Here is an 11,463-nt window from a genome sequence, read left to right as displayed (position 1 = left end):
AAATGTTATTTGTCACACGCACTGAATACAACATATATATAGACTTTGCCATGAAATGCTTACTTACGAGCCCATTCCCAACAATGCAGAGTTAAAAAGTAAGACAAATTTGCTAAATAAAAAAAGGAAATAGTGTACACAATAAAATAAAAATAATGAGGCAATATACAAGGAGTACCAACTGGTAGCGAGCCAATGTGCAGGTTATGAGGTAGTTGAGGTAAGAGGTAATACGTACATGTAAGTAGGGGTAAAAGTGACCAGGCAATCGGGATAGATAATAAACAGAGTAGCAGCAGCGTATGTGAAAAGTGTGAAAGAGTGTGAACGTGTGTCTATGTGTGAGTGTGTGTGGAGTCAATATGAATGTGTTTGTTTTGTGTGTATGTGTGTGTGTGAGTATGTGTGTGTTGGAGTGTCAGTGTAGTGTGTGTGTGTGTCTGGGTAGAGTCCAGTGAGTGTGCATAGAGCCAGTGCAAGAAAACATTTTTAAAGGGGGGGGTCAATGCAAATCGCTCTTGCTTCGCCTCTTCCTCTCTGGTCCGATCATATTTTTCGAATGATTTATTATTGAAATATTGAAATAGCATGGGCAACAGAGAAAAACAAATTGGTTGTTCGTATGTGTATGTTTCTATCTGAAAAATATATATACGTTTACCTATGTTTTTGCCGCATTTCTTTTATTACAGACACCTTAATGCATACTTTTAAATTATATTATGTGAGCTAAATATTTACTGAAAATAAATATATAAGCAACATGCAACAATTTCTGTTTCTGTTGATTTTACTGAGTAACAGTTCATATAAGGAAATCCGTCAATTGAAATAAATAAATTAGGCCCACAGCCAGTTGTGAGGCTGGTTGGAACCTACTGCCAAATTCTCTAAAACGATGTTGGAGGTGGCTTATGGTAGAGAGATGAACATTCATTATCTGCCAACAGCTCTGGTGAACTTTCCTGCAGTACCAATTGCACACTCCCTCAACACTTGAGATATCTGTGGCATTATGTTGTTTGACAAATCTTCACATTTTAGTGTGGCCTTTTATTGTCACCAGCACAAGGTGCACCTGTGTTACGAGCATGCTGTTTAATCAGCTTCCTGATATGCAACACCTGTCAGGTGGATGGATTATCTTGGCAAAGGAGAAATGCTCACCAACAGTTATTAAAACACAAAAAAATGTCAAATTAGTGAAATGAGTTGTAACATGTAACATTATGTAACGGATGTAACATTTCTGGGATCTTTTATTTCAGTTCATGAAACATGGGACCAACACTTTACATGTTGGGTTTATATTTTTGTTTAGTATATAGTACCAGTCAAAAGTTTGGACACAACTACTCCTTCAAGGGTCTTTCTTTATTTTGACTATTTTCGTTTTGTAGAATAATAGTGAAGATATCAGAACTTTGAAATAAGACATGGAATCATGTAGTAACCAAAAAAGTGTTAAACAAATAAAAATCTATTTTATATTTGAGATTCTTCAAAGTAGCCTCCCTTTGCCTTGATGACAGRTTTGCACACTCTGGGCATTCTCTCAACCAGCTTCATGAGGTCGGTGTGCCTTGTTCTTAATGCGTTTGAGCCAATCAGTTGTGTTGTGACAAGGTAGGGGTGGTATACAGAAGATAGCACTATTTGGTAAAAGACCGAGTCCATATTTTGGCAAGAATAGTTCAAAGAAGCAAAGAGAAACGACAGTCCATCATTACTTTAAGACATGACGGTCAGCCAATGCGGAAAATTTCAAGAACTTTAAAAGTTTCTTCAAGAGCAGTCGCAAAAACCATCAAGTTCTATGATGAAACTGGCTGTCATGAGGACCGCCACAGGAAAGGAAGACCCAGAGTTACCTCTGCTGCAGAGGAAAAAGTTAATTAGAGTTACCAGCCTCAGAAATGGCAGCCCAAATAAATGCTTCACAGAGTTCAAATAACAGACACATCTCAACATCAACTTTTCAGAGGAGACTGCGTGAATTAGGCCGTCATGGTCGAATTGCTGCAAAGAAACCACTACTAAAGGACACCAATAATAATAAGAGACTTGCTTGGCCCAAGAAACACAAGCAATGGACATTAGACKGGTGGAAATCTGTCCTTTGGTCAGATGAGTCCAAATTTGAGATTTTTGCTTCCAACCGCCATGTCTTTGTGAGACGCAGAGTAGGTGAACGGATGATCTCCGCATGTGTGGTTCCCACCGTGAAGCATGGAGAAGGAGGTGTGATGGTGTGGGGGTGCTTTGCTTGTGACACTGTCTGTGTTCACCATCCCATCTGGTTTGCGCTTAGTGGGACTATCATTTCTTTTTCAACATTTCTCAACAACAGGACAATGACCCAACACACATCCAGGCTGTGTAAGGGCTAATTGACCAAGAAGGAGAGTGATGGAGTGCTTTATTTTTCGAATGAATACAGACGCACGCAAACGTAATGTTTAGAAAATTCATATTTTACTGTCCCCACTCAACAACAAATTACTTAAATACATGCAATGTCGTCCTTGAAACATTTAATTGAAATAACTGTAGAATTCCATTAATTCATAGGAGGACTGGTCCTTTTGAGGAGTTCCAATATGGTCGACCGTTAACATCAAAGCCATCTTGCTTTCTGATATGAGAATGAAGTTCTCCTGTTCATTAACCAATTCAATTTAATGACTCAGTCTGCGCTWTCAGGATTTGTATGATACTGATAGAAATAAAACAGACAGAGGCCCAGTCTACAATAGTTAAACGTTTATTCACGGAACGTTCTGCCGTGCACAGTACAAAGACCTTCAATTTATAGCGACACACATACTTCCACACAAACCATCAAATCCGCCCGCCAATAGGGATTAGGGGAGTCCGTGAGAATAGCGTCTTCCTGCCCTCCCCTAAAATAGGGAGAGACCTGGGACTGGGAAGTTCTCAGTGTCCCAGCCAAGGTCGGCCCCGAATCTGGCTCAGACAGACAGTCTGTTATCAAAATACTAGACACATTGTCCCCAAAACATTGATTCTGACTAAGAACTACACTCCAGGATATATTATTATTCCCCTGACTAAAACCATCACACAGTATTATAATAATCGAATGATTCTAACATTTACATAAATGCATTATAATAATCTAATGATTCAAATCAATTTCATACAATCATATGGCTAATCAATTTCATACAATCATATGGCTAATACATTTCATACAATCACATGGTTTCAGACTTATGGTTTCAGGAGAGTAATATTCTAATCATTTATTAAAACACATTTCCTTATCACATTCACAATTTACCATTTGGTAAACAGTATCCCCTGTAGGCTACTGCAGCCTATGCAGCCTCAATCTACTCGTGATAGGCACGAAAATGAAACAAACGATTTGGCAAACTTTTTTGTGGAAGATTGAATAAGTTTGCTTCAAACTGTTTGCTTGGTATGATTTGTAACTATTGTCTCTATCTGTGCATCCCYACTCAGCTTTTCTACCCGAAAACTCGCGATACCGTAAAGTGTTGTGTATTCACGCAGAWAAATTCAGGAGACTGATGCGCGGATGGTTTGGCAGCGTTTTGCGGGCGTCGGCTCACTTGACAGCAGTCTACTCGGATTAAACATGAACCATTCTATAGGCGAATAAATAATGCCATTCACAAAGAATTGGAAAACCTAATCTGTTGATTTTTAATTCCAAGAACAACAGCAGGCCTATCTGCATCATCTTCAATGCTTCATGTAGCCTATGCTTGAAAGCATTCCTCTTCCGGCTACAGAGGCTAGTGAGCACGCGCGTGCTGCGCAAGAGCGAACTGGTGCTGATGCTGAAGAGGAATTGGAAAACCGAATCTGTTGATTTTAATTCCAAGAACAACAGCAGGCCTATCTGCATCATCTTCAATGCTTCATGTAGACTATGCTTGAAAGCACTCCTCTTCCGGCTACAGAGACTGGTGAGCACGCGCGTGCTCCGCAAGAGCGAACTGGTGCTGATGCTGAAGAGGAGGCGCGCGCCTCACATGAGCGCATCGCATTACATCACTTTGCTACGACGTGATTGGCTGAAGGTCAATGCGTACTTCGCTCGCGGACTATCACGTCCTAGCCTAACCATATATCTCGARTCGAGATATTATCGCTCTCAAAATTGATTGCAAYTATATTTTCGTTTAGTGCRCGTTTTGAGGATGGCCGAGAGCGAGGCAGACACGCCAAGCACCCCGATAGAGTTTGAGAGCAAATACTTCGAGTTTGATGGAGTYCGACTTCCACCCTTCTGCAGAGGAAAGATGGAGGASATCGCCAACTTCTCCCTCAGAAGTAGCGACATTTGGATTGTCACYTATCCCAAGTCAGGTAAACAATATRSGCATGTGTTGATGCTATGCAATYRYTTAGTGCAGTYCCCTCACTAGATGRAGCATGCTYTAGGCTTGAGAATGCAGGGTCTTAGGTGTAGGTCTATAGTTCCTTTACATTTCTTTCGTCTTATTGTGCCGTGTGTAATAAACGCAAATGTCTCCAGTTGAGTCCTTGTGAGTTTATTATTGCATTGTGTGCTGAGTTTCACTGGCCTATTAGGGAAGGGCGTAAATGTTTACCTCTCTCCAAACATAGCCTGCAGCAGGCTAAATAACTTATCATGGGAACCTTCGAGTTACGTTAAACGCCTGCGCACTTCGCATCCATTCGCTGTCGACGTCTGTTATCGGAYGATACACAGACAATGTATTGCATTTTCAGGCCTCGGGTTACTGTTTACATCCGTCTCTTTCTGTCTCAACCAGCTTGCTTTGCGCAGTGCTGTGCTGGTGCGGACCGGTCTACYCGGTGCTTGAGTGTGACGCACTTGTGTGTTGACAACCTGTGCTGGAGKAGAACTCGCGGCGCGGGTGGGTCCTCCTGGTCACGTGACTAGGTGGACGTAAATATCCGTCTTKCCTCAAGTTCATTTTGGGAGTCAAATCTTTCAGAGACATATAGAGCAATTYTTCCTTTAATGTCTCTTCTCTGTCCACACAGGATTCCAGCAGTGCCTATATCTGCGTCTGCACGAGTAAATTACAATTGCAGGAGAGAGAAGGAGAGAAGAAGAGAGGTGGGAGCAGTCTGGGTTGCTATGCTCCCTAGGCCTAGAAACAGATGCAGGCTGTCAGTCAGTGATCAGTGATGTTGTTCCCTACAATATTAGCACTGTAAGGGAGTGAATGTTATTTATAATAAGGGTTACATGGATAGAATCAGACCTCTGAAACGCAAATGGCTGGCCCTCCCTCCAGCTAAATATATGACCTAAACCCTCCCTGAACGCTTGGGGGGAAAAACTGACCCTCCCCTGTACCCAAAATAAGAATTAAAACAAAGTGGATAGCAGAAAACATGTCTACCGTTTACCCTCACTTCTTGYACAGACCGGGGTCTTGGATATGCAGTTTTTGAAACTGTTCTTCGTCTTGTAAGCATTACATGGCAACACAGGAATGTTGATAGCACACAGGTCTGCAGGCCAGAAGGTTGTGGGTTCTCAGACCACCGTGGACAAGAGTAGGGGTGGAAAGATCTCCTTTAAAGTAAAAGCATTGCATGAATCTTTCATCGCATAAAAATAACCTTTTATAAACATTTCATGCAATTCTACGCCATTTTACAGTATGTGAACACCTGCTTATCGACCATCTCATTCCAAAATCATGGGCATTAATATGGAGTTGGTCCCCCCTTTGCTGCTATAACAGTCTCCATTCTTCTGGAAAGGAGGCGGTTTGYAACTCGGTAGTGAGTGTRYCAACCGAGGACAGACGAYTTTTACACACTACGCGCTTCAGCACTCGGTGGTCCCGTTCTGTGAACTTGTGTGGCCTACCACTTCGCGGCTGAGCCGTTGTTGCTCCTAGACATTTCCACTTCACAATAGCAGCACTTACAGTTGACCAGGGCAGGTCTGGCAGGGCAGAAATTTGATGAACTGACTTGTTGGAAAGGTGGCATCCTATGGTGCCGCGTTGAAAGTCACTGAGCTCTTCAGTAAGGCCATTCTACTGCCAAGGTTTGTCTATGGAGATTGCATGGCTGTTTGCTCAGTTTTATACACCTGTCAGCAACGGTTGTGGCTGAAATAGCCGAATCCACTAATTTGAAGGGGTGTCCACATACTTTTGAATATATAGTGTATCTTAGAAATATAACTATGCTCTGTGCTTCTCAGAGCATGCACTTCATAGCCTATAGGCCATTCAACAGAAAATAGCTTAATTTTCATCAGATGACTGCAGAAGTGCGCCACTATTTGGCTGYCAGCCACACAAGTAAATGAGTTTACAATCAAAAAGCAAGGTATTTTTTTGCAAAAACGATGTATGACCATAATTTCTAATGTTTATCATAGATATAATGTAGCCATCTACACTTCCTAATGTTTTGATTAAAGTTCGTCTTGAATTTTTCGCCTGAGAAAAGTGCAGAAAAAAAGTACCTGAGAAAAAGCTACACCTCAATCAGAGCACCTCAATCTCTGATAGAAACTGTCTCTGATAGAAACTGTCTACTGATAGAAACTGTCTGCTGATAGAAACTGTCTCTGATAGAACTGTCTGCTGATAGAAACTGTCTACTGATAGAAACTGTCTACTGTAGAAACTGTTCATAGAAACTGTCTACTGATAGAAACTGTCTGCTGATAGAAACTGTCTACTGATAGAAACTGTCTGCTATAGAAACTGTCTACTGATAGAAACTGTCTACTGATAGAAACTGTCTGCTGATGAGAAACTGTCTGCTGATAGAAACTGTCTCTGATAGAAACTGTCTGCTGATAGAAACTGCCTACTGATAGAAACTGTCTGCTGATAGAAACTGTCTACTGATAGAAACTGTCTACTGATAGAATGCCCATTTATGAATTCTCATCCTAGTGGAGAAGTGTAACTGAAGCACAACATTTGTCTGACGCCGAGCAGAAATTACAAAGAGAAGCATTTTAGATTTGTGAATATATAAAACACAGCAAGAGATACCTTACGTGTTTTATCTTTTTTTCCTGCTGTGAAAAATGAYGAATTCTGTGTTAACGCGACCTCTAAGTTAACTGGCTAGTTATCTAAGTAAGTTAATGAATTAATAAGGTGATGGGGCATCATATTGTGTAAGCTTTCTGCCGTGTTTGAGAAGTCAAAGCCCTTTGGGTGAGTTATCTGGACTGTTGCCACTGCTGTCTTTTGATTTCCTTGCGTTTTTTCTCCTCCGTTCTCGGCCTGTCTGCTTCTCCCCCTACTTCTCTGAGTAGAGCAGGCGACCCCAGACTGACGCAGCTTGTACACATGCTGCTTCAGATCAGACAAGCATGCATCAAAACRTTGTTCATTTGTACAATGTCTCTCGTTCACATTCGCTTATAAATGTTCAAACGCACCAAAAATAACATTAAGTATCTCCTACCTATACAGATGAAGTTGAACGTTTACATACACCTTAGCCAAATACATTTAAACTCAGATTTTCACAATTCCTGATATTTAATCCTAGTAAAAATCCCTGTCTTAGGTCATTTAGGATCACCACTTTATTTTAAGAATGTGAAATGTCAGAATAATAGTWGAGAGAARGATTTATTTCAGCTTTRATTTCTTTCATCACATTCTCAGTGGGTCAAAAGTTTACATACATTCAATTAGTATTTGGTAGCATTGCCTTTAAATTGTTTAACTTGGGTCAAACGTTTTGGGTAGCCTTCCACAAGCTACCCACAATAAGTTGGGTTAATTTTGGCCCATTCCTCCTGACTGAGCTGGTGTAACTGAGTCGGGTTTGTAGGCCTCCTTGCTCGCACACGCTTTTTCAATTCTGCCCACACATTTTCTATAGCATTGAGGTCAGGGCGTTGTGATTGCGTTGTGACTTATGTCTTGAGATGTTGCTTCAACATATCCGTATCATTTTCCTACCTCAAGATGCCATCTATTTACTAACCTCCGCGCTGTTACGTTTTTGCTGGATGATGTACGTCCGTCACCCAGCTGGCTTAGTATGGAGCGTGAGGAGTGTCACCCCTTCTCTATTGGTGCTGTGATTTTGTCGCCTGTCAATCTGGAGAGGTCACTTTATCGTAACAATCCTATTATACATAGCACAGTCCGAATCTGGAAGCAAATTAAAACCCACTTTGAGCTTAGACCATTGTCATTCATGCTCCCTGTTGCCAGGAACCCCTCCTTTGCCCCCTCTAACCTTGATAACACCTTTGAGCAATGGGGAGAGTTGGGGATAAGTACCATAGGGGATTTATATATAGAAGGGACCTTTGCTTCCTTTGAGTTGCTGAGGGAAACATATACCCACTATCGCCGTCTGAAGCCGTTGTTGCTCCTAGACATTTCCACTTCACAATAGCAGCACTTACAGTTGACCAGGGCAGGTCTGGCAGGGCAGAAATTTGATGAACTGACTTGTTGAAAGTGGCATCCTATGTGTGCCGCGTTGAAAGTCACTGAGCTCTTCAGTAAGCCATTCTACTGCCAAGGTTTGTCTATGGAGATTGCATGGCTGTTTGCTCAGTTTTATACACCTGTCAGCAACGGTTGTGGCTGAAATAGCCGAATCCACTAATTTGAAGGTGGTCCACATACTTTTGAATATATAGTGTATCTTAGAAATATAACTATGCTCTGTGCTTCTCAGAGCATGCACTTCATAGCCTATAGGCCATTCAACAGAAAATAGCTTAATTTTCATCAGATGACTGCAGAAGTGCGCCACTATTTGGCTTGCAGCCACACAAGTAAATGAGTTTACAATCAAAAGCAAGGTATTTTTTGCAAAAACGATGTATGACCATCATTTCTAATGTTTATCATAGATATAATGTAGCCATCTACACTTCCTAATGTTTTGATTAAAGTTCGTCTTGAATTTTACCTGAGAAAAGTGCAGAAAAAAAGTACCTGAGAAAAAGCTACACCTCAATCAGAGCACCTCAATCTACTGATAGAAACTGTCTGCTGATAGAAACTGTCTACTGATAGAAACTGTCTGCTGATAGAAACTGTCTACTGATAGAAACTGTCTACTGATAGAAACTGTCTGCTGATAGAAAACTGTCTACTGATAGAAACTGTCTGCTGATAGAAACTGTCTACTGATAAACTGTCTGCTGATAGAAACTGTCTACTGATAGAAACTGTCTACTGATAGAAACTGTCTGCTGATAGAAACCTGTCTGCTGATAGAAACTGTCTACTGATAGAAACTGTCTACTGATAGAATGCCCATTTATGAATTCTCATCCTAGTGGAGAAGTGTAACTGAAGCACAACATTTGTCTGACGCCGAGCAGAAATTACAAAGAGAAGCATTTAGATTTGTGAATATATAAAACACAGCAAGAGATACCTTACGTGTTTTATCTTTTTTTCCTGCTGTGAAAAATGAAGAATTCTGTGTTAACGCGACCTCTAAGTTAACTGGCTAGTTATCTAAGTAAGTTAATGAATTAATAAGGTGATGGGGCATCATATTGTGTAAGCTTTCTGCCGTGTTGAGAAGTCAAAGCCCTTTGGGTGAGTTATCTGGACTGTTGCCACTGCTGTCTTTTGATTTCCTTGCGTTTTTTCTCCTCCGTTCTCGGCCTGTCTGCTTCTCCCCCTACTTCTCTGAGTAGAGCAGGCGACCCCAGACTGACGCAGCTTGTACACATGCTGCTTCAGATCAGACAAGCATGCATCAAAACTCTTGTTCATTTGTACAATGTCTCTCGTTCACATTCGCTTATAAATGTTCAAACGCACCAAAAATAACATTAAGTATCTCCTACCTATACAGATGAAGTTGAACGTTTACATACACCTTAGCCAAATACATTTAAACTCAGATTTTCACAATTCCTGATATTTAATCCTAGTAAAAATCCCTGTCTTAGGTCATTTAGGATCACCACTTTATTTTAAGAATGTGAAATGTCAGAATAATAGTAGAGAGAATGATTTATTTCAGCTTTCATTTCTTTCATCACATTCTCAGTGGTCAAAAGTTTACATACATTCAATTAGTATTTGGTAGCATTGCCTTTAAATTGTTTAACTTGGGTCAAACGTTTTGGGTAGCCTTCCACAAGCTACCCACAATAAGTTGGGTTAATTTTGGCCCATTCCTCCTGACTGAGCTGGTGTAACTGAGTCGGGTTTGTAGGCCTCCTTGCTCGCACACGCTTTTTCAATTCTGCCCACACATTTTCTATAGCATTGAGGTCAGGCGTTGTGATTGCGTTGTGACTTATGTCTTGAGATGTTGCTTCAACATATCCGTATCATTTTCCTACCTCAAGATGCCATCTATTTACTAACCTCCGCGCTGTTACGTTTTTGCTGGATGATGTACGTCCGTCACCCAGCTGGCTTAGTATGGAGCGTGAGGAGTGTCACCCCTTCTCTATTGGTGCTGTGATTTGTCGCCTGTCAATCTGGAGAGGTCACTTTATCGTAACAATCCTATTATACATAGCACAGTCCGAATCTGGAAGCAATTAAAATCCACTTTGAGCACTTTGAGTTCCTGTTGCCAGGAACCCCTCCTTTGCCCCCTCTAACCTTGATAACACCTTTGAGCAATGGGGAGAGTTGGGATAAGTACCATAGGGATTTATATATAGAAGGGACCTTTGCTTCCTTTGAGTTGCTGAGGGAAACATATAATCTTCCCAGAAGTAACTTTTTCAGATACCTACAGATCAGAGACTATGTTAGAAAACACCTCCCAACATTTGGGAACGCTAAGCCTTCCATGTTGACGGATGCATAAAAACATCCCCCACCTCAGACAAACTGATATCTCGTTTATATGATGCTTTTCGATCTGTTAGCACACCTTCTACAGATGCCATTAAGGCAAAATGGAGGAAGAACTAGGGACTGACATTTCGGTGGCAGACTGGGAAGATAGCTTGGAGTATATCCACACCTGCTCCATTAACTCCAGACATCGTCTCATACAATTCAAGGTATTACACAGATTACACTATTCCAAAACCAAACTGCATAGGATATTTCCTGATACATCCCCTATGTGTGATAAATGTCAGGCTGCACAGGGTACACTACTCCACTGCTTTGCCCTATGCTCTTGCTTGTATGGTTATTGGGTGGAATTTTTAGGATCCTCTCTGAAGTTCTGGAGACTTCAATTGACCCAGACCCGCTTCTGATAATCCTGGGAGTGTTGATTTCCCTAAACGGATTAACCAACCCTCAAAAACAACTCATCTCTTACAGTCTCATTTCGGCAAAAAAACGAATCTTGTTGTTTTGGAAAAGGAGATGCGCCCCACTACCAAAATATGGCTCAGCGAATTGGCAAACACTGTATACTTAGAAAGAATTAGATATATACTGAACAATAAATTATCAACATTTGATCAAATCTGGCAACCTTTCCTCTCTTACTTGGCCATTCGGCGCTGTGGGAATTGTG

The 11,463-nt window shown here is 41.2% G+C and overlaps 1 protein-coding gene and 1 pseudogene across 1 annotated transcript in view; one reads left to right on the top strand and one right to left on the bottom strand.

The window, feature by feature from the left end:
* LOC111951349 (signal peptide, CUB and EGF-like domain-containing protein 1) overlaps nucleotides 1–11,463 on the bottom strand; it is a 327,661-nt pseudogene that overhangs the window by 93,940 nt on the left and 222,258 nt on the right.
* The window catches only part of sult4a1 (sulfotransferase family 4A, member 1), a 29,707-nt gene continuing 21,844 nt past the window's right edge, over nucleotides 3,601–11,463 (top strand). Inside the window, 1 exon segment of the mRNA XM_023969478.3 lies at nucleotides 3,601–4,362. Within this exon segment, the coding sequence (XP_023825246.1) occupies nucleotides 4,194–4,362 (169 nt within the window). The 5' untranslated portion in view covers nucleotides 3,601–4,193.

Source organism: Salvelinus sp. IW2-2015, linkage group LG24 (genome assembly GCF_002910315.2).
Source record: "Salvelinus sp. IW2-2015 linkage group LG24, ASM291031v2, whole genome shotgun sequence".
NCBI lineage: Eukaryota > Metazoa > Chordata > Actinopteri > Salmoniformes > Salmonidae > Salvelinus > Salvelinus sp. IW2-2015.
This window is presented reverse-complemented; position numbering and strand designations above follow the sequence as displayed.